The sequence below is a fragment of the Odontesthes bonariensis genome, chromosome 10 (assembly GCF_027942865.1).
Source record: "Odontesthes bonariensis isolate fOdoBon6 chromosome 10, fOdoBon6.hap1, whole genome shotgun sequence".
Classification (NCBI taxonomy): Eukaryota; Metazoa; Chordata; class Actinopteri; order Atheriniformes; family Atherinopsidae; genus Odontesthes; species Odontesthes bonariensis.
This window is the reverse complement of record NC_134515.1, coordinates 29,483,017-29,508,582: the sequence shown is the minus strand read 5'-3', so window position 1 is coordinate 29,508,582 and position 25,566 is coordinate 29,483,017. Positions and strand designations below refer to the sequence as shown.

Genomic DNA, 25,566 nt, shown 5'->3' with positions numbered 1-25,566 from the left:
GGTAGCAAAACAGCCCAAAGATGGCAGGTGCATTAAAAAAAAGTATACTTGTCTGTAGCTTCTAGCCAAAAATGAGGGTAAGGGTTAGAATAATAAAAATAAAAAAAATGTAAAAACCTATCTTGGTTTCAGCTACAATCTTTGCATAAACTGAAAACAAAAAATATCAACACACAACAATAAGGAATGATTAATAAAGACAGGGTTTATTTATCTGACAGAAAATGACAAAAAGCATCCAAACTTTATTTTTATTTTGTTTAACTAAGACTTTAGTTATAAACTTTTATGTGTTTGGCAGAGTGAAATTAGTCATAACTTTTATTAACAAACTTAGTTTCTGAAACAATATTATATGTTGTCTTCAATTGGGGATCATGAAAGTAAACACATGTTCAATCAAGACCTTTGCACCATTTTTTAATGGCAGGTATACTGGAGCCCCACAGTCATTCAAAAGGCAAATATGAAGTGTAGCATAAAATGTATCATTTAACATATGATTACACAAACTAATGAATGCATATTAGCTTTTTATATTCTGTAGTAAATTACATTTCTTCTGCATAAAAAGGTAGCTAATCTCAATGAAATTGCAATTTTGCCAGTACTGCTACATTTAGCAAAGCTTCTCCCATCTGCTTTTTTTCTACAAACAAACAGTTAAATCTCTGTCACTGAATAGAATTGAAACCTGGGTTGCACCTAAGTCATCCGTAACCCTTTCACTTTCCCTGCTGTCACTAAAGTGCAAACAAATCTTGAAATATTGGCAAAGATTAAGAAATTTGACCAAGTATTTTTTCCAACAGAAAATAACATCATATTGCATATGCAAACTGTCTGCAAACTCCTTCACACTGAAAATGACAAGACGGTAATCCACTAAACTCTCTCCTTTTGTCAAACAGTTATCATTTTGGGCTGATTTTAAGCTTAATGAGAAAATCTCAAGAATCTGACACTCATGTTCTAAACAGTATGAGACTATATTAGTTTGACCTCATGACAGACCAATTAAGCTCTTATTCTAAAAAAGATCTCAATATGGAAAAATGCAGCGGAAACATTGTCAGGCTAGCAAATGAAATGTCAAAGCAGTGAACAAAAAAAAAAAAAAAAAAAAATACTCTCAGAGTATAAAAAGCACATCGAACGAAAAGTGTAAACACGAGACAGACTGGTGATTTCACACATACTATGTTTTACCCACGCAGGTGTTATGTACATTTGCACGTCACTCACAAATAACCCAAACTCCACGGAAATCTAAAATGACTTTACAAGTGTGGCACCATTGACAATAGCCTGAGGTACAGTTTTATTTTTTAACAAGAACCTGTTTCTCCACAGAGCATCAGATACGACTCTCACGATATGACAACCAAATTCATACAGCTGGGGGGAAAAAAAGTACGAATCCAATGCCGATTTTAAGCTCATCTTAGTGATTATCCATTAAGAAATACCAAAATGGTGATTGTCCCAAAACGGTAGAGGCAGAGTCAGGGATCTGCAGTGGGTAAAGTAACTAAGTGAGTTCCTAAGCCAAGTAGTTCAGATGAAACTTATTGCCTACTAAAAATTTACAGTCATATGTTTACCGAGCTGCTCATTCAGGACAATTACAATGTAGATATGAGATAAATGAGCAGTTAGAAACGTCACAATACTCATTAGGCCCAAATCATATTTTTCAAATACCAGCATAATGTCAGCCATTGACACAGACTGACATTCATATGACTAAAATCAATGTGACTCAATGTGCAACCACTTAAAATAAGTCAGAGGGGTTAGCTTATAAAACCACTTGTATAAAACTTCATCAAATGTCTTAAATATGACATGTTATCATTACTATATGAAAAAAAAATGGACCATGCAGTTTAACTTAATATGCACCACACAGAAAGAGTGTTCACATATACAACCTTCAAACACAAGTATAACTCGTTTTTTTTGTACTCTTTCGTATCACGTGTAATTACCTTCACTTTCTCAAAAAGTTAATTTTCTTTCAACCTTAATGAGGATGGATTCAGAACACAGTCTGAGTCTGTGCTGCTGCATTCCACGCTTGAATTCCCAAAAGGACAAAAGATGAGCGGAGAACTCTCCCAGAATGAGGTCACCACTAAACCTGGAAGACATTGATCTTGCTTGTGTTCTTCAGTGTCTGCCGCCGGTTGCAGAACCATACTCGCACAACCTCTCTGTCGTAGTTTAGTTCCCTTGCAATCTCTGTAATCTCCTGGCCTGTGGGCAAAGCGTTCTTCTCAAAGTAAGAGTTAAGGACTTCGATTGCCTGCGGTGTGAAACTAGTGCGGCGCTTCCGTTTTTTGGAAGGTTCGCCACCGACAAACTCCATCAGATTCTGCTGGCCTTTCTGGTTCCAGTGCTCGGCTTCAGCCAGCCACTTCTCCAACACTGGCTTCAGCTTCTGAGCACTCTTAGGGGTGATGTCCAGCTTTTCAAACCTGTGGTATAAAAGAAGGTTAACTTTTTCCATCAAGAAACACTGCATGTACTGTAGCACTATCAAACAACTAAGAAATACAATGCCAATTCCCAAAAAGTTGGGAAAGTGTGTAAAATGCCAATTTAAAAAAAATGCAATGATTTGCAAATCTCATAAACCAATATTTGATGTACAACAGACCATAGAAAACATGTCAAGTGTTAAATGTGAAACGTTTTACTGTTTCATGAAAGATATTAGCTCATCTTTAATTGGATGGCACCAACACATCTGAAAAAGGTTGTGACAGATTTTTTTACTGTGTAGCATCTCCTCTTTTAACAATGGTCTGGAAACATCTGGAAACTGAGGAGACCAGTTGCTGGAAGAGAGGAATGTTGCTCTAAAACCTGTATATACCTTTCAGCATTCATGGTGCCTCTTCAGATGTGCAAGCTGCCAGCTCCATAGGCACAAATGTACCCACATACCATCAGAGACGCAGGCTTTTAAACGGAGTGCCGATAACAAGCCGGGTGGTCTCTCTCTACTTTAGTCAGGAGGACCTGGAGTCCATGATTTCTGGAGTCTACATATGAGTGCTTTTTTGCACGATAAAGCTTTAACCGGCACATGTGGATGGCACAGCGAACTGTGTTTACAGACACAGTTATGGTAAGATGTCTCAGTTTCAACATTTGACATGTTTTCAATGTCCTACTGCGCATGAAAGAATAGTTTGTGATATTTGTAAATCATTGCATTCAGATTTTTATTTACATTTTACAAGATTAGAATCTATAGGGTTAACAACAACAATTGACATTAAAGCCACTGTATGTCTTTGAGCATGACTGAAAGACCTGCAGTTCCTCGGGACATACTGTAAACAGTGTAAATGTATGCACAAAAAAGAAAAGCCCTTGTTTGGTATTATAGAGGCCGTTTCACAGGAGAAGATTCCTTTGCTTCTCAGTGGAGCATGACCATCAGTAATGTTCCACCTGTGCTTTTTTCTATGATGAGTCTAAATGTCCTCTGTGAAAAAGCTCTGCCAGATGCACTGTGCACACATGGTTAATGATGGATAACTGATGTTTTATGAGGTGAAAAAGTATGTTCATTGTCCATTACAAAAAATAAATCTTCCATGTGGAAGGCAACAGGAACAGGGGAGTGAATTACCTGCAAATGGCAGACTGGCTGTAGGCCGGGCCCTCAGTCGCAGTAAGGGCCTGCCCTACTTGTGTCTGAGTAAGTCCCAAGGACAGCCGTCGGATTTTGAAATTCTTGGCAAACTCTCGAATTTCCTCCAGATTAATGCCTTCCTCGCTACTCGCTGTCTGCTGGGGTTCTGCAATAGTGAGGAATCTAGTTAAAAATATCAACCAACTTTAAATATATCTATGCTTAGGGAGGAGAAGCAGGAGAACGTACTGCTGACAAGCTGGCCCACTTTTGCTATGTCTCCACATGTGATGGATGCTGTGGAGGAGAGAGCGCTCGTGCTTTTCAGTACAGATGGCTGAGGTGCAATGACAACTGGTGACTGAGTGACAGTTGTAACTGAAACCTGGGAAAGTAAAAACAGTGTCAAGAACATTCTTAGATGGATTCAAGGTAAACACAAGAAACTTGTGCTAAAGAAAAAAATGACCAGACTCAGTGAATAATTCCCTATAATCCCTATATAGACCAGTGAGCAGTGCTGACCACTATGTCATTGGGGTCATTAGATGGAAACCTCCTTTCATCAGTGTTTAGTCTATTTGGGCCCATGACACCTCCAGGAGGCTAGACAATGATCACTGGCATCCCAGAGTCACTCCCCTAATGCCACCCATCACTGCTCCTCACACCACAACAACCATCTTTTTTTCCACAACCACAAGCTACCCCAGCCTCTCACCAACTGCACACCAGTCATAGCGAGGTGGGGATACAAACCCTGGTTCAGGTAGGGGGTAATGAAAGTATAAAGGGTGACAGAGGTTGAGGCATGACAAGACACACCGGCAGATTCATCAGACAAACTCACCTAAACAGTCCTACAATCACTAAAAATGTCAGCAAAAACAAGGCCATAAAGGCCAACTCACCTAAAATGGGCACCTGGTTTCAAAAGGCTCACATGGGCCACACCCTCCACTTAAATATATCCTGGATTTCTTCCTTTCTTTCTTCCAAGAGTCTGTTTACCCTAGGTGCTCCCCCTGCTGGGCCCCCAGCTACCATTGCTTCTTCTAATCCAAATCCACTGACTGGATTTTACTGCTTCATCTGACACTTCCTACACTATTTTCATCACACTCTGTCCACTTACAACCAACTCCCTCAACAATGAGACAACAGACTTTGCAACAAATCATAGTAGTACATCCTACTTCCACTGGACATATCCTAACTTTCCATCCTCGCTGCTCTGCTTCTGCCCCCAACTCCACATATCTAAGCTTTTTCCTTTCATATGCCTCTGCTACTAATTCCTCCCAAGGAACAGTCAGCTGTATGAAATAGACTCTCATTCTACTCCTAGACCACAAGACTATATCAGGCCTTAGATTTGTAAAGGCTATTTCCTGGGAAACAACAAGCTTATCTCCTAAATATACCTGCATCTCCCAATCACAAGCATCCTCTAAGCTGCCGTGCCTCCTTATCGTCTTATTAACTTTCTCCCCCTCTTGAACAAAGTGAATTGCCACTCTCTTCACCTAAGACCCTCCTAAATGTACCTGCCTTCGTTTATCTTTGTTTATCTTTAGCTTCTTAATACTTGGTCATGTCGACATGTATACCGGCCTTGTGACAGACTAACCTTACAACCTGACAAAATATGCGTTAGAGTTGCAGTACCTGAACAGAACGAACATAACGGGTCTCCATTTACTGGAATATACCTTTCCCATACAGTGCCACAGTACTTAAGCATCTAGGAACACCTAGCCACTTCCAAATGTAAAAGCTAAATAATCTTTCCATTTATTCTGCAACAGATAATGGAATCTCATACACAGACAGTGGCAACATCGACCGAGGAAACAATCCAAACTGCAGACACCACAGCTTCAACTTTCCTGGAAGCCCTGATTTATCTATTCTATCCAGTCCCTCAGCAACATCTTTCCAAAACTGCACTGCCTGCTCTCCATCATTCATGTCTCCTTTACAAACTTTCTATCACTTAATTTCCCTCTACTTATTGAGAAACTTCCAGACTTAGTAGGTTTGATTTTCATACCAGCCCTCGCAAGTCTCGCAAGTATTCTCTACATACATGGCACTGTTGTAGTCACCAACGTCATATCATCCATGTAGGCCCTAATTGATGTAAGGTGCATGCCATCCTGATGTCTCCCTCCACCGACAACCCACTTGGAAGCTCTAATAATTATCTCCATAGCCATTATAAATGATAACGGACCACCTGCCATAATGCCTATTTCTAGCCTCTGCCAACCTGTTGTGAAACCTGTTGTGAAACCTGCTGTACTTAGGCACAGTCTAATATCCTGAAAATATGCTCGTACTAAGTTAACAACTAGGCACTCTAAAATAATCAAATGCTTTGCAAATAAGGCTATGTGGCACTGAACCAAATGCATTTGCTAGATTCAGAAATATAACATGCAAGTCTTTTTTCTCAATCTTGGCTGTCTGAATCTGATGCCAAATCATGCTAGTGTGCTCTAAACACCCTGCAAAACTTAGTATTCCTGCCTTCTGCACAGTAGTATCTATTAAGCTATTATTCTCTAAATAACAAGCTAATCTCTGTGCAACTACACTAAAGAAAATCTTCCCCTCTACATTTAGAAGAGAGAGCATCTGGAGCTGACTCAGGTCCGAGGACTCTTTCACCTTTGGAATAGGAAGGTCTATTGCCCTACGCCATGCTCTAGGTATAAACCGTTTCTCCCAAACTATTCTTAATTGCCTCCACAAAAACTTTAGGATATCAGGTGCACTTTTATAGACCCCGTAGGGGACTCCATTTGGCCCTGGGGCCGACGAAGCCTTTGCACGCCTGACTACCTCCTCAACCTCCTTCCACCTAGGTGGTCTAACATCCATCTTATGAGCCATCTCTCCTAATGGTGGCATCTCAGGTGGAAGGCCTACTACTCTACACTGCTCAAGATCTGAATATGTATTTCTTAGAAACTCTTCCACCTCTGACTTTGTTGCCTTAAGCTGCCCTCCCTTTTCCTGGTTAAAGAACCCTTTAACAAACTTGAACGGGTCCATGTAATACGCAGTCCTTACATATTCTTTCTTCTTTCTCTTTTTCCTAAGATATTAAAGGGACACTATGTAATAAATTAAGTCATTTATTAGCTCAAATCAATATAATCATTCATAAGTTAGTCCTCATTGGTGTAAAATGATCTCTGTCAAAAATCTCACTTATCCTCCTGAGTGAAGAATAACTTGTCTGTATCTACATAGAGCAGGTAAGCTCTATGGAGGCTGCCATGTCCTTCCGGTCTATGAAAAATGACGAAGTGCCGAGAGGGACATAAAGCACTTCGAATCGCGATTTCCCCACCAGGCCTACAAGCAGAAATGACGTCATTGTGACGTCATTTCCGCCAAATGGCTTATTACAGCCGCTAATGCTAAATAGATTTTATTCCTTGGCACATATGTCTTTGTGTTCATTAGCTTTCTTTTTGTAAGTGCATCATCTTCTTCTTTTTATTATTATTCCTATGCTCCCCCTGGATATCTTCTTTTTGGCGTTATGCTCACATTTGTAAATTGTTATTTTGTTGATTTACTAATAAAGTTTTAAAAAAAAAATGCTAAATAGATTTTATCTCGTAAATTATCCCACTAATAATGCACTGATTGTTACCAAACTTCTGCCGTAGTACACATAGGCTCTTAACTCACAAAACGAGGCATTAGAAAGTTTGTAAGTTTACCGGGAGTTTATTTACCGCTGCTAATGCTCCTATTGCTAACGCAGGCTAATGCTAAGGCTGCGTCGACGTCACTTCCGGTAACTCCCGGAATAGGACTAATTGCATTGCTTGCACACCAAAGGAGATGTTATGTTATCTGACATGTTATCCGTCATCTGTATTTATAGTGTTGTTGTATGTGTGTTATATAATCCCTTGTACTGTGTGTCTTGATTTCTTTTTGTTTGTATGGACCTTGAGTCTGAAGCTATAGCTTCTTGAATCTTGACACATTCCGCTTGCCGTAGTTCAAGAAGTTGCAGCGCACATTTGAAAACGTGAGGCGCTAGAGAGCAAATTCATTCAACTTTGCAAAATAAAATTGCACCACTAGATGGGGGAAGAAATTACATAGTGTCCCTTTAAGCCCTTCTGTGTATGGCTGCTTCTCAATTCTTCCTGCAAAACATTAATTCCCTCCCTCTCTTCTTCTGTAGCTCTTTTCCACTGAATTTTATCCAGATGTAACATAATATGGTCCAAATGGTAAAAAGGTACATTTAAAAAAAAAAAAAAAAAAGGAACCAAATAACTGTCTGGACCCATTGTTTTTTGTTTAATTCAGCTTTGGAGTGTAACTACAGAAGTAGTTTAACATCACAACTCACCTGTGCGTTTGGTTTGTTAAGTGTTGCAGGAGCTGTAGTTTTGGGCAGAACTGCAGCAGAAGTTACGACTGCAGCCGGTCCGTTGCCCACAGTGGCAATAATTTGGCCCTGGGTGTTGAGAAGCAACTGCGGAGTGACAGTCTGGACGTGGAGACCCTGGAAGGGCAGGGTGGAAGTGGCAGCCCCTCCGGCCAGAGAGGCTGGGTTCACCAACAGTGGGAGGGTTCCTATGACCTGTAAATATTGTTGAAAAAAACAAATGCATGCAGACAATTTAATATAACACCCTGAAATATCATTTGTTCCCCTACGTTTATGGTGGCCTTTTGGCTCACTGCACCCATCGGCCCAACCATTAGGCAGAATTGACAAACTGCCAGTCTGAGCCTGACCCTGTGCCATAACTACACAGATTTCTAATTGTCTTTCTCACTAGTTTATTAGTACAGATCCATATTGTCATTCTAGCTGGTAAGGATAGAGTTTTGATATGGAAAAATGCTTCTACGAGTATCTAAAATACAATTGTGGTGAGTCAGTGAACCCTTTTAATGTTAAAGTGTTGCCATATCTTCCTGTCAGTGGATATTCACAGTATGCTTGTAGGATTGCAACTGCATCGTTCTTAGTCATTATTCAAACTTTAGATAATGAAACTTAATGAAATGAAAAGACATGAATAGGTCAAAATGTGTTTTACATGCAGTCATACTATGAACAGCTGTATTCATTTTTCATTTTAGATCCCCAAAATGGAAATTCTTACTGGTGACAATTGGATTGTAGATATCTAAAATAGAAACGTTTAATAATAATAATAATAATACATTTTATTTATAACGCACTTTACATTTACAACAAAATCTCGAAGTGCTACAGTGGGATAAAAGACAACTAATAAGATAAAAGCAGGGACAGTAAAATTCAAATAAAATGCATATTCCATACTGGAAAGACAAATGTTCTGTTGGGGAAGGTAATGCTGAGAATTTTTTGTTGTTGAATTTGATGTGAAGTACCAATTTGAATCATTTCAGTTTTTGAACTGTTAAGATGGACAAAAATTTTGCTACATCCATACTGGCATGCTGTGCCAGTGAGTCCTGCAAGGTGCTGTAGGCAGTGGAGAAGGATGTGGTGGTCTACAGTGTCAAAGGCTGCTGACAAATCAAGAAGGCTGAGAAGTGAAGAAGAGCCATGATCAGCAGTCTTCAACAGGTGACCCGGACCAAAGCTCTTTCAGTATTATGGACAGCACAGAAAGCAGACTGAAATTTGTCCAGAATTTTATTGTCATGGAGGTGCTCTTGAATGTAAACTGAGACTAATTTCTCCAGAACCTTAGCGAGAAAGGGAAGGTTGGAGATGGGTCTGTAGTTTGCTATGTCCTGAGGGTCCAGGGTAGGTTTTTTTAAGGAAGGGTTTGATTGTGGCAGATTTCAAAGTGGGGGGAATGTGACCAGATTGGAGGGATGTATTCACTATGGTAATGATGAGGGGGCCTTAACCAGGGCTGTTGGGAAGGGGTCAAGGGCACATGTAGAGGGTTTCATGGTCCTGACAGTAAACTTCCTTCACACAGACCTCTGGAAAAGAGCAAAAGGGGGGAGAGCTCCTGAGCTGTGAATCGGCAGTAGGGCTAAGTGCTGGGGGGAGAGTGGTGAGGGCTGATCTGATTCTCTGGATCTTATTATGGAAGAAAGAAATTTATTACAGAGGTCATTAGTAGGGTCAATGATTGAAGCTGTTTGTGGCTGAAGAAGTTGGATGATGGAGAGTACTTTGGAGTTACCAGGGTTATCTGAGATAACAGATTAAATAAATAGTGATCGGGATTCCTTGAGAGACCTTGCATACATCGTGCGGTGCTCCTGATAAGCTAGCTTGTGGACTAGCAGACCAAAGGCTAAAAAGCGTCTCTCGAGCACTCGACCAGCTGCCTTCATTTTCCTCAGTTCAGGGGTAAACCAGGGGGCTGAGCGTGAAAAGGTAATTGTTCTCTTTCCAACAGGAGCATGATGGTCCAAGATGCTAGCGAGGCTGGTGTTATAAAAGTCAACTGCATTAATGGATACTGGAAGGAAGACAGGAATATGAATCTTAAAGTCAGTTGCTAGAAGTTTGCTTGACTAATGGATTGTATATTTAATTACTTTGAAGAAAACATATATAAATATACATTATACCCCATAATTATGCTGAGATTATTCTGTTTGACTTAAATTATGCACTAATTGAAGGTTAATTTGAATTTGTATATAACGGGAGGCGTAACCAGCGGCTGTCCTGCTACTTTTGGATGCCTTAGTGCGTCAGGCTCTTGGAAGAGATCGTGTGGAGACAGACGAATGACTGACATCGCGATTAAGATTCCCAAGGACTGTGCTAAATATGTTAGAGCCATGACTCCAGAGAAAAACACGCCGATCAAACCCAATTCCACCACACGTCCAGGTCCTCACCACCCTTAGATTTTTGGCCACTGGAACCTTTCAGAGGGAGATTGGAGACAGATCGGGGGTGTCCCAGTCCTCTGTGAGTCGTGCGCTCCCCTTGGTCATCAAAGCTCTCATCAGTTTATCACCCATGGTACATAAAAATTCCCATAAACCGCTGTCCAACAAGTACAAATTAAGAGGGACTTTCATCCCGTGGCTGGACTGCCAAACATAATTGGAGCACGAGACACATACGCATCAAAGCCCCCGTGCTGTCGTGGAGCGCACTGGGCTGAAGGCCAGGTGGGTGTGTCTCGATATCTCGTCCATGGCGCAATATTACCATGAACGAGGGTCTCCACCTGAACCAGCCCTGGCAGACCAGAAGGTGTGGTGCCAGAAGACCCCCCTCATGGACCACCCCATCAAAGAGCCATCATGATGAGGCAACAACTGATTGCGCAGCTTTAGTTGCAGTCATCGATCGCCTGCCCAGGGCGAGACATTTTTTTTAAGCCATTTTCATATCAAACCATTTATTTTTTATTTCGGTGACATGGTATTAACAGCACTCGTAATTGCTTCCCATTTTTTCGCTTTAGCAGGTCCCGTAATTCCACTGCTGACACTGCTAAAAATGACAGATTTTCCTTTTTGGATCTCTGAAAGCAGAACTTCAGTCTCAGAGCCCCTAAAGTTGTTCTTTTTGCACCTTGATGCCATTCTCATGACTCAACACTCAACACATTTCCTGGCACAGGAGAGAGGAAGCACAGCCTTATATGGTATAATTTAGGGCGTGGAGTATGCAAATCTACTATCCACGTGCACGTGAACTTAGATACGCACGAGTGTGATTCATCATTTACGCAGGTCATTTACACACTTTTTCTGAAGTTATGAGCGTTTGTTGAATCTGACGTGGCGTGTTCATACGAGACCTTCGTACGAAAAAAGTGAGAGAAATTTAGAATAAAAATACGAAAATGTTCTTGCATGAGGCCCATTGAGAGAGTCTCAAACATCTCAGAGAAAAGGGAGGAATGAGGTTTGGGGCCTGTAGATGAGGAGCATTGTCATTGAACAAGATGGTTTGGAGCAGAAAGCCAGGCACTCGAAGGAGGACAGCTCAGTCACAGGCGAAAGGTCCAAATGACGGCTAAACTGCCGCCACAACCTTTTTGGTCCCTCCTTACTTGGAAGAATTCTGTTGCAGATTTCCCAAATAATAATTCTACATATCAAGAATGCAGAAATTTGGAATAGAAGCCCATTATACATGACTAGCAAAAGGGATGTAAGATGTGCCTGGAAGGACAACTTTTGGTGCATCTCAACTGACAGGAGGGAATAGAAAGAAGGTCACTGTGGCTAGATGAAAGGTTAATTTTGACTTGAAAATACTGAATTATGGATATCAGCAATGCAGAGTTATTACTGATCAATATGAGTCCACATCAGTGTTGTACAAAAAAAAAGAACATTAAGTCTTTTGAGTACTTTCATTTGTAGGTTGGCTAATAACTAATACACTGTCAAAGATGATATTTTATGGTATTTTAAGATCTTTTCATTTAGCATCAGGTAGAGAAGAGGCACATAGGAAAGGGGGCACAAGATATTATATTACGCCATAACTATATTATTAAATTATTTTATATTATCTGGACTTCATGGCCCTACCTGTCCCTGGGCATTTGTGATGATCTGGCTGGTGATGCCAGCCATGCCCGACATGGTGCTGCTGATGATGGGAGTGGACGTAAGGGAACTGAGGAACTGGGGATGCGCTCCCAAAGAAGCCGCACTGATCTGAGCAGAGAACAGCAACATGTTCATAAAGCACGGGAAAGTTGTAAATTATGAAGAGCCGTGTGAACAGCAGAAGATCCTCTGAGCCTTACAATGGCAGGGTTGATGGACAGTCCTGCTGTCTGAAGTGCTGCCAGGGATATGTTGGACTGAGAGATGGTGGTGCTGGCAGAGGTCGCCTGAGCACCACTGACCTGTGCATTGGTAACCTGGGATGGCTGAGATGTCGCCTGCTGCATAGCAGTCTGCACCGTCTGTATGGAGGATGCTTGAGGCTGGAACACTGTGTGTGCATTTGTCTGCAGCTGGGGCTGGACCGAGTTCAGGACCGTTGCAGCTGAGAACAACAGAATGCAAAATGATGATCATTTGGAATGATGTTACTGACTATTATGCTTAAGTTTTGCTTGTACTATGGTAAAGGTCCCTTGTGTACCCCTACAGTTGGTTAAAAAAAATTTGGCAACTCTTGCATCTATGTGTTGCCGACTTCAAGCAGTAATTACATGTAAGGTATATACAACAAAGTACTAAACATGACTACTGTAATGTACCTCCCAGTACTTCGTCCCAAACATAATGGTGCCCTGAAAGGAGGGGAATTCTGTATACAAGTGTTGTCATTTCTACATGATGGAACTGAAATGTATGAAATTACTTTAAATGAAAGACTGGAATGTGCACTTCAATCATGTTGAAATTGTTTTATTAAGAATTTTACACTGAGGAGCAGAGGGTTAACTCAAAGAAAAATGAGACTCTGTCCCAAACATTATGGAGGGCATCGTACATGTAGACTGTGTTTTACCTTGAAGGCCAGCAAAAGGCAGTTTGAGGAGGTTTCCAGCTGTGTTAGCAGCTGCCAGACCAGGGAGGGTAGCTACACTGGTGGTAGGGAGACTGAGAACAGCTAAGCTGCCCTGGCCGCCAATGGAGCCGGCCATATTGAGAGGGATAAGCAAAGGCTGGCCCAGTGACCCCGTCTGAGCCATCATACCAGTCATCAGAGTGGCCAGACTTTCCTGCGTGAGCACCTAGTGTAGTACAGTGAAGCAGACCAGACCACACTTTTATTCCTTAAATGTGTATAGTTGAGTAAGTAAAGTGTACCGAGTGCATAAATTCACAGCCAGTACCTGTGGACAGCCTTGTACAGTGAAGGGCATGGCGGCCTGTGGCTGGGTCAGGGACACGCTGATGGGAACAGCAGAATTCAACATTTGGAAAGCAGGAGCCGGAGCTTCTACAGACACCACCTGCTGCTCACCCATCACTGCGAAAGCACAGCCGGTGTTGATCCTTACTGACATTTGAGGGAGGTATTTTTATTTTTTTCAAAATTTCCATTAACATTTCTCTATGCAGAGACTCTATGCAGTCCATCATCTTCTAGTGTGGCTATGATTTACCTGCTTCCCCGGCGCTCTGAGGCACTGTGGGGTTGTTCTGGGCGCTGCTGGCTTCAGGTTCCTTTGTTGCCTGTACCTCCCCATCCTCAGTTTTGCTCTCACTCTTCCCATCAGCTTCTGACGATGGCAAAGATGCATCTACCTCTACTTCTAGTACCCGAATTGTCTCATGGCCAGACATGACAATAACCTGCGGTGATCAGGAGCAAATTCTGAGGTGACTCAAATGGACCTGCCAAATACTGGATAAAATTCTTATGAAACAATGTACTAAGTGTCTCATTTGACTGATGACCAGGGGGTTACAAAATAACATAATTGTGATATTTGCACCCCTCTAACAGCATGTAATAAACCCAATACTGACTTAGCTGATGATTCATGGTATGAAGTAATGAAAGACCTGGCAGAAAGGCAGCAAGTCAACCTGGGCTGGAGGACAGGGTGCACAGACACAATGCAGGAAGAGAGAGGATGATGCATACCTGGTTGTCTCTGGCAGGGAATTTAAATGGCTGAAAAAAGACTTCTGCAGTCAGACAGTGAATGGCTAAGGAGAACAGAGAAGCCAAGCACATGTTAGGACATGATGACCCAAAACAAAACAAACAAACAAAAAACAGAGAAACACTTGACAAAGCGCATGAGTCAACAAAACAATGATAAGGGCACATCGGCCAACAAGCAGCTCAAGCAATGCCGTCTTCAAACTCAGCTATGTGCATCCACAAAGAGCATTGCTTTGGTTTGCTGACTATGGCTACAGAGAATGTTACTAGAGAGAAAAAAACACAATTAATTACCAAGCATGGCAGTTTAAAGGCCTAAAACCCTCACAGGCATAGAGCAGCAGGTATTATTCAGCAATAAAACACAAAAGTGGGTCCTGATCTCAATGGAATGCATTGTGGCAGTTTATTGTTGCACTATGATGTGGTAGGTTGGGACATGAGGGGTGAGAGAAGCAAAACGGGAGCAAAGAACTTGAACTTGAAGCCATGCAAGTTATCACCTGCTCGTTGACAGTAAGCGAGGCATCTTTGGCAGGAAGATCCTGGGAGTTCATGGCTCGCTGCACCACCAAAGTTGCTGTCTTCCTGGCATTCTGGGTAAACAAACACTGTTTATGCAAACTCTTTTCCCATTCCTCCTCATTTGTTTAGCAGCCATAATATAATGACGGATAGAGATAAAGTTTTTTTTTCACGGCGATCCCTTTTATCCCATGGTATTTGCACTTTTCAGACAAATGCTGGTTAAAGAGACCTACATCCAGAAGACATTTCCTTTTATTCGTGGCTATTTTTGTCATTGCTGGACCAGACTATTTGAAGGGGCCTATAAACAGGCCATAGTGTGTTGCACTTAGGCTACAAAAAAACATCATGAAACAGCTGCCCATGGACACGAAGTGGTTGCAAATACAGCACGGATTCCAAAAGGACTCAAAATGGTGCGTTTCCTGCAGCAAAGCCCCGTGAGAAATGAGGATATGTCAAAACTTCAGGGGGTGTTGATGGGCACCCCACCCCCATACTGGCCAATAAAAGTCGCCCACTTTTGAGGACAAACAGCAAGCACGGCCAACAGAGATCATCTCAACCCTAGCCCAGAGACCGAATATTATGTATTTCCCACTCTTTATCATAAATATATAAATTATGCTAATTACGAGCATTGCATATTAACCAAAACTCATTTCCTCTCGCCATTTCGCTGCTACGCGCCAGGAGGGAGAGAGAATACAGTCCAGTTATCATATGCAACTTACCGCGTAAATGCAGCTTCTTTTCCGTAAATCCCCCACGCTTAAAAGGGTCCTTGTCACAGTTTGTTTCGGTCACACATAATTAGAAATTCATCTCAGCTCCCAGACAGGCGCTGTGACGGCACACAAAAGAGAGGTATTTGCATTGATAAGGAGGGCTGCAACGTTTGGAGCTCCTCTCTCTTAATATTTAATGACGATGCCCTTTCGGCAACAGTTCAGATGATCAGAAATCCTTGAGGTGTCTCACAGAGTCCCTTTTGAGCGGTAAAGTCGGACAAAATTGCCTCAAAATTGTCCTTTTGCACTACGTCATGAACATAATTTATGCAAGAAAAAAATCTTGCATTGAAAAATGTCTGCCTCGACTTGTGCGGTGCCATGGTTCTCTTAAAGGGGACGCAGCGCATATAAAAGCTGAGCAGTGTGTGCGAGCCTCACACAGATCAAACATTTGCACAGAGTTCTTCGCTGTGTGTTTCCAGACGTTTTCGTGTGTAACCGACAGTGTATTTAATCTGAGAAAAGGACTCAATGGATTCCAAAATGTCACAAAGTGCTCTGATTGTACTTGCGGTAAAGTTTGCTTGTACGTTGAATAAAAACGTACCCTGTAGAATATTTAGTCGTGGACCTCTCTGAGTTGGATTTGCTTCAGATTATGAGTAGGCTATGAAAGACGGACAGTTATCGTTATTGTACCCAAACACCAGTCTTTAATTCACGAACTAGTTTAGTTGTTTTCTTATGGTTTTTTGTTTGTTTGTTTGTTTGTTTGTTTTTTGTGTCAAAGAAAAAACGTGAAGTTGCACTACTTTGACAAGCCCATTGTTATGTATTAATTTACATCATGAATACATGTGTAACATAGATACATTAACTCAAATAACTGATCAGTAAAACTGTCAGGGATGTGATGCTTTCATCTACGTGGTCACAAAGAGCAGATTTTATGTCAGCACCTAGATGCTATGGTGAATTGAATGTTGTTGATAATTCGTTTACTTGCATTCATTTAAGGGCAGTTTGGTCATATTTAATACTCTATCTCGCTGTTTCAGTTTTTAGACACAGTTTTAGATATATGATTTTTCACCTAGGACCATTTTATTTAGCTCTGACTGCAAAAGCCATTGGCAATACCCTAATAAATTTCATTTCAGTAGAAGCATTCTTGACATTGTCGAGTGTTTTGAATTTCCCCCATTGGGTGATGAATAGGCCTAACGTATTTTTCTATTCTATTCTATTCTATGCTCATTAAATGGAAGAATATATATTGTTAGATAATGAGCTATGGTGATGAGTTGTTTTAGTTTAGCTGATAAGTAAATTGTCTCTATGTCTTTTTGTCTTTATATCAAATCAAACTGATTTGGAAAGTGCATTTAACCTTTTAGTGTTGTACTTTTTGCTCCTCTCCGCTGTGCAAAATCTAAATAAATAGATCATACAAAGCATTAGCTTTAGCTGCAACATTTAGCTTTAGCATTAACTGGCTTCATGATTACGTAACCATAACAACTACATCAAATATCATGTAATCAGCATATTTTTCTACAACGCCTAACTGACATTTAAGCTAAATTAAATGATATAGTGTTGATGAACCTTTCTTCAATCCTGGACTCTTTTCCGTTTCTACCAGAGAGGGGCGCGCGCGTGCAGATAAAACTGTACGTGCGTCCAACCGCAGATAAAGAACGGGTGACGTAACCACTTCCACAACAACAAGAAGCTGAGAAACAAGGAAGTGAACGATTGTGTCAAGCCGTAACCTGAAATAAGGCCGTGACAAGATACGCAGAGCACCGTTCAGCTTGATATTCTCAGCCTTCGGAACAGTCCACAACAATGAATAACAAAGGTATTTCTTCAGACCGTGTTTGGTTAATAAGCCAACTGTCCGTTGTACATCGCTGGCGTTAGAACTAGAAACGAAGAGCTGTCGTTATGGCTATCTCAGGCGGACTTCACGTTTAGCTACGTACATAACAATAAACTGACGCTTTCTGGGAAGCACACACGCCGAACCAAAGCTGTCAGTTGCTAGCAGTTAACAATGGATATCAAAATTTACCGTCAAATTGTATTCGTATATTATTACATACCGGGACACATATTTCCCATCTAGCTAACATCATTTTAAAAGCAAAGCTGACGTGACTGTTCACTGTTTTAGTTCACTCTTCCTCCGTTTTGTTACCATTTAAGCTAGTACCTTTACCCATATTTCTGATGGATTTTGTCGGTTTTAACCGCTATTCGGTATGATTTGCCTATAATTATATATTACATAAGTATATGCTACAAATGGATTTCAATTAATTAAAACACTAAGCTAACGAGCACTAGCTAAAAACATATTTAGACAAAAAAATATTTTCCAAGTTATTAATTTGCCCCGTAGACATTTAGCTAATGACAAAAAATGTCTCTCAAATTTACTAAAATTTTGCACCTTAAAATGTTGTTTTGATTGGATGGAAGACAAAGAAAGTAACATTATTCGCAATTATTTAGCTAAAACCAGCCTATATTTGGCATTTTTTTTGTTGCAAAGGTTCATTAACTATCAAAAAAAGGTATATTTTCTGTTGCTTGAACCATTTGATTAATAGTAACCTAATGATTATGGATATTGTCGTATTTTATACCTTGGTCATACAGAAACAATATTTCCAGTTATGTGCAGCTTTCTGAAATTATGCCCACTCTCAAAAGACATTTTCTCCCTATAAGCTTGATATAATTATCACATAATGGCCTGATGGAAATTATTGTAGCTTGCTGCAATCTTTTTTAGGTATTGTTATTATTTCTATTTCCCTGTATGAAAAAAGCTGGATAAAAGTAGCAAACAGGTCAAATGCTATTTCCATGTCATTTTCCGCTATCTGTGCTTTCTTTTAATGGCACTAACTGTTTATCTCAACACTTAAAAGAATCCTTTGGGATTTTGCAAACGGAGCTCTATTTTCTCTTTTATTGGGTGAGCATTATGGATAAGTACAAAAATCTTTGCAGTATGATGCATATTCATACATGCATACATTTAACTACATGTCCTCATTGTCTAACAGTGGGGAAGTAAAAATAAAAGTGCTTGTATTTGTTGCTGGCGGGTTGAGATTGCTATCATAAAAGACTCACGGCCTAATGGAAACTGTTGTTATATGCCAGTTTCAGTTGTGTCATCCGCTTCAGTACCTATGGCCTGTTTCACTTCATGTGTGACATAACTTTAGGCCCAGTCCTCCAGAGGTAATTTGTAAAAATGGCTTAAATTGGGCACCACAGTTCATAAAAGTATTTTTTTGCAGAAAGCCATATCTTCTATTCCGACTCAACATAACGCCTCTCTTCCCAGGGAAGCTACCTTTTTGTCTCGCTCATGTGTAGACTGGTGTCTTACTGCAACAAGTCACCTCGCACAAGACTTGAGCATGACAGATTCTTCCCATAAGGTTTCCTTGTGGTTGCAAATATATGCACTTTTATTGTGAAGTGCATGTTTGCCTCATTGCAGATGCTAAGTGGTCACCCGTCATGATATTATCGCTCAATATGGGTCAGATTGCAAAGATTGTTGTACCCATCTATAATTTATACCCAAATAGAAGGGGGAAATGAGGCTCTGGATTATTTATTTATTTATTTTTTTAAATAGAGGACATAAACAGTTGTTTGTTAAAGGTAAACATAAAATCATTAGGAAAAAACTATAAGGACATTTTGGAATTATTTGCACAGCAATCAATTGTCATCTACAATTTCATGATTTGCAAACTTGAGAACAATAAATAGGAAATAATATAAATGGTAACTGTAGGCTTTTGTTTTCCTACTGTAGAGATGCTGGAACAGACATGACCTTTCACCCCTTAAGCTACACTGAATATGTTAAATTTCTCCGCTGTCCATATTTAGTTATCTCTGCTGAAACTGTCATGTTCTTAGCAGTAACTTAACCTTGGATTTCTGTATCACTCTGATGTATAAGTATTTGCTTTAAACTGATGTTTAAATGTTGCTTTTTCAGGTTCGTATCCACAGCAGGCTGTGTACCCTCAGCAGAGCACTGCACCTGTATACCCTCCTGCTATGCAAATGTCTCCTCAGGCACCTCCTTACACAGACACACCACCTGCATATTCTGAGGTAATTGTTGCTTCTAAAAAGTCAAATGACTGTGCAGTTGATACTCGCAGTAACAGTTCTGAACGGTTTTAAATCTGTTTGTTGTTGTTTTTTTCCCACCTCTGTGTCTACAGATATACCAGCCCAGATATGTGCTTCCACCTCAGGTGCCTGGTCAGGTGCCTCAGATGTCCTCTCACTACCCTGGTGCTCAGATGTATATGCCCATGCAGCCACACATGCCAGTTGGGCCAGTGAGCCAGAACGTCCCCATGGCTTACTATCCCATGGGAGCCGTTTATCCGCCTGGATCAACAGTGATGGTGGAAGGCGGCTTTGATGCAGGTGCTCGCTTCACAACTGGCAGCAGTGTTTCCATCCCAGTGAGTATCCATGTAGTTGGGTCGATGTAACAATGTCACAAACAACATTGCCGGCTAAAACAAAGTAGTTGAGATGTATTTTGTTGTAAAGTTGATCAACTACTTATGAATGTGCTTGTCTCCCACCTTCGCTAGCCCCCACCTCCTGGACACCCCCCTAATGCAGCTCAACTGGCTGCCATGCAGGGTGCCAATGTTGTCATGGCACAGCGCAAGAATAACTTCTTCCTGGGTGGATCCAATGGAGGTTATACCATCTGGTAACAGCAACTACTCCCCTCCTTCTTCATGCCTGAACCGTGCCCCAATCCCAGATGATTCCCCAGTTCTTCCCCTATCCCATATGCCTCCCTCTTCAGGCTGCTTGGCCATGCCACAATACTGATATCACCTAACGGAATGTAATATTTTAGAGCCCTTGTAAAAGGTACAGTATTCCACTTCTGACCTAGTGATCAAATGATAAATGTTACCATCTGGAGAGGACAAATATAAATCTTTAATGTTGTAAAATTCATTCCATAATTCTTCATATGATCTAACCCCCTTTGGTCATTCGAGATTGGACTTTTTTCAGGCATTTGTATCTGGTCTAGTAAACCTCTCCTTTGATCGAATGGTCACAAATAACATTGAGATGTTCTTGTATTCCTGTAAAACAACGTAGATGAAATGTTGAAATATCAGACCTGCATTATATAGTTTAGCTGCTTTATGGTGAAAGTGAAATGCAAAGTTACAAAGTTGCAGTCAATGCGCAAATAAAAAAAAAGTAATTTCCACTTGTCTTTTTTGAAAATGTTTAGTGTAGTTTTAATTAATAGGTGTGTAATAGTTTGTGTAAATACCAGTATGATGATCATGAGATGTTACATCTCAACTATAAAAAAGAAAAGAAAAAAAGAATCCGCATCCTGGATGCTTTTAGATAGAATTGTCTTGTCTTTTGCACAGTATCAAAACTACAACATCAAATTTGTTGCACAGTGATCTGTCTGAAAGACAGTTCTATTTAAAGCACTTGTAGATTAATTAAATTGAGTTTAAAGCAACAAAAAAAAAGGTCAAGAAAAGATATAACGCAATACCTTAAGTGGTTTACTGTACCTTGTTGGGCAACTAGTAGATGAACATAGTCAAGTGCCAAAGAGCACTGGGGTTAGCCCCAAATTGAAGCAAATTAACTTCAGTAAACTTAAAGGAAAGAAATTTAAAGTAAATCCAAATAGTAAGATGAATGGTAAAAGGTGGTTGGTGTAACATTTTAGCTTTTTATGTATCCTGTTTCTATTTCACAGTCGGATACCCAGAGTTTATCCACTAAATGTTTTATTATACAGATTTCAAGAGCTATTCTTTGTTTTGTTTTTTTCTGTCACACAGTATAATTTAGTAGCATCACATTTAAGTGTTCTTGGTCAACTTAGAAAATGTCACCTTTTGTGATGGCATTAGTTTGTATCTGTCAAAGTTGAGGAGACTTATCTACTTTTTTTTTTTTTTCCTGATTTCCATTCCACATTCAAGTGAATTACACCAGTAGTTAGGCTAATAAATGTGACAGTATAACCAATGAGCTGGTTGCACCAAAGATCTGGTCAACAATGCATTTATGTTTGGTTGTGACGTCAAATTTGAATGTCACAATTTAAAAGCAAACCTAGCCTCAAACAACAAGTTGTGGCACCGTTGGTGTCCTGGGCCTCAAGTCGGCCATGACTGCAATTGTTAGTGTGTTTGTTTCACTGTGTGGGTCACTTGCATTTATGAGTTGCTGCATACCTTTGCACCTTTTTGCTATGTACTTTTTATCTGAAATGCACTGCTAAGCAAAACTGAGAATTTTCAGACAAGGGGCTACTTTCTTTTAAAAATTCAGTTTTACATGTTTTTAAAGAAAGCTGTGACATTTTCAAACAGTTTTGGATTTTGAAATGCATCCAATCTATTTAGTCCATTTTGGGTTGGGAGGGAAAAAGAAGAAGAAAAAAAGGTCAACTTGTGCCATGTTGTTCACTTGCCTGAAAGTGTATGCAAACTTTTTGCAACGGGGCTACATGACTGTCAGCATGTTCATTTCAGTTTTTATGCTCTGAAACATCTTTGGAGTCTTTACATAGTACAGTATCTGTCAAACTTTAATAAAGCATTTGAAGCTTGCTAAGTCATCCGTATGGATACCATCGAATAATATTGTAAATATTCTTCATTTTGGTGTCAAACGTCAATGTGTCACTGGGTATCCGACGTACCATATCAAGTTTTAACAGCTGTGGCTATTAGAAAACAGAAGTTGTTGCGTTCGACGTATATTTCGTGATTTCATCGTCATTTTGATCCAAAAAAGACCATCTGTCTGGGAACCTGCTCAGTTCATCTGATCCGATGAAAAACCTCTTCGGAGCTGCTTGCACACAAAGCCAGACATGACTGACGTGTCGCACACATTTAAGAAGAAGAAAAAAAAAAAAGGCTCAGTGTTCATTCATTTCTAGTCCTGCTGTCATTTCATACAGCTTCGTTTGGAGAGAGGCCACAGCTTTCAAAACTTCCAAAGTGTAATTCAAACAAATGCATTTCTTTTTTCCATCTCTGCTCTGATTGTAAAGCAGCATAATGGTGGCTTCATTCCAGCAATATGAAGTACTGTAAACTACAGCTGACCGGTAGATGCTATGCCAACCACAGCCAGCAAATGGAACACTCTTTTGTTGAAGGATTATGGACATTTATAGTTCAGGGATTCTCTTTACAACATTTTGTAAAATAGATGTATGTACTAAAGTGATGTGATGGACTTTGGTACACATTCTATCTTTTAAGATTACTAAAGGAGATGAGTGTCACTACAGTTTGCTGAGACATGTCAAAGATGGAATACTTTGAGAAAAGAACTTAGGTGCACTTAACTTTTTTATACTAAACTTAAAATTTAAAATGTAAGTTTAGAATAAAGGTTATTTTGGAAATTTGAAATGTGGCAAGTTTGTGATTTTATTCGCGTTTGTAGTATTTTAATAGAATGGTGCGAATATTTCTGTGTTGTCTTATGGGCCTGGATAACGCCTGATATTTTGGTTATTGTGATTTGATTTGATTTTTTTTCTTAGTCCAGGCTAGACTGCTTCAAAGTTAAATTATAGTTTGATGAAAGTTTGGTGATGTTTCCGTAATAGAACGGTCTGTATAGGAATGTAGTAATTTGCAAATTACATAAATCTCATATTAAACTGACGGTAGTACAAAGACAACTTATCAGTTACTCAGAACAAAAGGTCTTTTTTTTTTTACATTTTTATTTTATTCCAGCAATATTAAAAAAAAAAAAAAAAGTTTGATTAAGTGGGGGAAAAAGTGGTCAAACATCTATATTCTACAACTAGCTTTATTGGCAACCGGTCGGTAACAGCAAATAGTTCAACAACTTAAGTATAAATTTGCTAAGATTTAAAATATGTCAAGAAAATGTTTCCATAATACATGGCACAAGGCTGAAAAACATATTGAAAGGCATTTAGAAAATCCACAGATCTGCCTTCTTAAATTCCAGACGAGCATCTGTTCATGTTGAGCTGCTCCTCTCCATCACTGGGCGAGTTTCTCCTACAGCAGCGACGCAAAGTGGCTCAAAGTGAAAATGAACTGTGAAGGAGGGTCACCGTAACAGTACATGGATCTGTCAGAGTGATCATTGTCGACCGTCTTATAATCGCTGATGAGAGGACAGCGCGCAGAGATGAGAGCAATCATACGGCCAGGTTAAACATATGTGCTGCTTTTGCCATTCCATTTCAGTGGGGCATCCATTTGATTTCATATGGACTTTAACCTGAAACGTACGTATTCTTGCTCATTTTTAATCACTGATGTCCATTACCCAAAAAGACAAAAATGCTAAATAAAGAAGTGGGATACACCCTGGACAAAAACAGGGGGTCTCCCATTTTAAAAAAAATAATAGGAAGAGTGGTCCAAGCTGATTTTTATGTTGCATCATCTCACCAAACATTACATTTGTGTGCCACGTTCAACCACTACTTCTTTCATTCTGAGGGGGAAAAAGGTGAGCAGGAAGACCACTGGAACAGAGCAGTGACATCAGAAATAAGAACGAGTTGAGTTTGACAACGTGAGAAAATAGAGGAGAGTAGTGAGAAAGAAAACTCAAAATGTAGTGAAAGGTGTTATTTATATCATAGTCATCAAAGAGGCAGTACCTCAAAAGCACCTTTTCATGGGAGTCACTCCAGTACACCACAATCATAATGAGCATATTAGAAGAACGGCCTCTCTGATGGCGTCTAATAAAACTGAAGAAAGAAAATGGAGAAAAGCCTCATAACTATGATGTTACAAATATCTATTGATATGGGTTTGTAAAAATACAAAGCTGTTGTATTGACTCACAGCAAAGTCGAAGAGGTCACCGTATTTATCTCGACTCAAAATACAGATCTTTGTGGCAACATCTAAAGCTGTGACAGAACATTTGTGTTCTGGAAATTACAGTGCTAATGCTGCAGATAAATGGCAGTGTTAGCAAGAAGGTCTGCTAGCAGCAGCTTTAACTCCTTCAAATATGTCATGAAATCAATAGTAATAACATCATTTGAATCTGTAGCTCCTAATCAATAAGTTGCATAGTGAGGACAGAAAAGTCTAAAATAAATCATTTTTATTTAGATTTTGAGGTTTTGAGAGTCACCTTTAGTGAGCTGATTATGTGCTCATTTGCTCATTTCTGCTTCTACAGAAACCATGTTTAGCTTTGTTTTTCTTCCAAAATAAGCCTCAGCAGTGTGTCATACTCATGTTTCAATAAAGGTTATTCAATTAGCTTGTTATCGGTATACTATGTAACTTCCTGATTGAACCAAAGTGCTGCTTAGACCCACGAGACGCTTTAAATTGAGACGTCTAATGATTAGTGTGTAAAAAAAAAAAAAAAAAAAAAAAAAAAAAAAACAACACACTTATATAGAAATGAGAACATAATACTACTTAACATTTCAAGTGTTATCTTTGATATATTATAGAGGTTTAAATGTAATGCAAATCTCTTAAATGTATATAGATTAATAACTTATGGAAAAAGCATTGGGGATAATAAACTGGACTGTATTTATATAGCACTCCTCTAGTTTACTTAACCACTGAAAGCATTTTTACAGCACAAGCCACCTTCACCCACCCTGACACTCTACTTCTTAGTCCACAGTGTTACATAGCAATAAATACAGTGTTTTGTAATACACGATTATGTTCACTCTAGTCAGAGTGAAAGCACACATACCGGTTTTTTTTGTTTGTTTGTTGTTGTTTTTTTAAAGGGGGGCGGGGTCATTTCAACAAAAAAAAATCTTACACTGTAATGACACTAGACCTTTATTGCCTTCCATTCCTAAAATAAGCTAGTCCTCAGTAACCATATCTGGGAGAGATCAGTAAACCATATTATAAAAAAAAAAAAAAAAAAAAAAAAACATACTTTAAAAAGCAAATATGACAAAATATGTTTTGCTCCTTTGCATTCAACAAGATATTTTTAACCAAGCTACTAAAAGAACTGTGTAGAAAAAC

At 39.7% G+C, this 25,566-nt stretch overlaps 2 protein-coding genes across 4 annotated transcripts; one reads left to right on the top strand and one right to left on the bottom strand.

Annotated features, from left to right (window-relative positions):
• Positions 1-199: 199 nt before the first annotated feature.
• On the bottom strand, positions 200-15,821 carry pou6f1 (POU class 6 homeobox 1). 3 transcript variants are annotated; one of them, XM_075475200.1, is made up of 11 exons: positions 15,467-15,821; positions 14,708-14,800; positions 13,696-13,885; positions 13,423-13,589; positions 13,095-13,320; positions 12,379-12,623; positions 12,158-12,286; positions 8,037-8,270; positions 3,899-4,034; positions 3,647-3,815; positions 200-2,480 (listed from the first exon to the last, which is right to left on the bottom strand). In XM_075475200.1, the coding sequence occupies exons 2-11, from the start codon at positions 14,759-14,761 to the stop codon at positions 2,138-2,140; spliced, it is 1,893 nt and encodes a 630-aa protein (XP_075331315.1). In that variant the 5' UTR covers positions 14,762-14,800; positions 15,467-15,821; the 3' UTR covers positions 200-2,137. The 3 variants fall into 3 exon arrangements, with proteins under 3 accessions (XP_075331315.1, XP_075331316.1, XP_075331314.1); XM_075475201.1 differs by having other exon boundaries at positions 13,423-13,559; XM_075475199.1 differs by lacking the exons at positions 14,708-14,800; positions 15,467-15,821 and adding an exon at positions 14,181-14,591 and having other exon boundaries at positions 13,423-13,559.
• Positions 15,822-17,168: 1,347 nt separating this feature from the next.
• Positions 17,169-22,962, top strand: dazap2 (DAZ associated protein 2). Its single transcript, XM_075475198.1, has 4 exons — positions 17,169-17,330; positions 19,506-19,624; positions 19,738-19,986; positions 20,122-22,962. Exons 1-4 carry the CDS (start codon positions 17,318-17,320, stop codon positions 20,248-20,250), a joined length of 510 nt encoding a protein of 169 aa, XP_075331313.1. The 5' UTR covers positions 17,169-17,317; the 3' UTR covers positions 20,251-22,962.
• The last annotated feature ends 2,604 nt before the right edge of the window (positions 22,963-25,566 follow it).

Bases quoted from the DNA above. Each gene is read 5' to 3' on its own strand.
- pou6f1 (XM_075475199.1), bottom strand. From the start codon at position 14,369: ATGTGCCCTTATCATTGTTTTGTTGACTCATGCGCTTTGTCAAGTGTT. The intron at 13,560-13,695 runs GTAAATCATAGC...GTGCTTTCGCAG, and splicing joins TCAGAGCGCCGGGGAAGCAG to TGATGGGTGAGCAGCAGGTG. The intron at 4,035-8,036 runs GTGAGTTGTGAT...TTACTTTCCCAG, and splicing joins TTAACAAACCAAACGCACAG to GTTTCAGTTACAACTGTCAC.
- dazap2 (XM_075475198.1), top strand. The intron at 19,625-19,737 runs GTAATTGTTGCT...CTGTGTCTACAG, and splicing joins CACCACCTGCATATTCTGAG to ATATACCAGCCCAGATATGT. The intron at 19,987-20,121 runs GTGAGTATCCAT...CACCTTCGCTAG, and splicing joins GCAGCAGTGTTTCCATCCCA to CCCCCACCTCCTGGACACCC.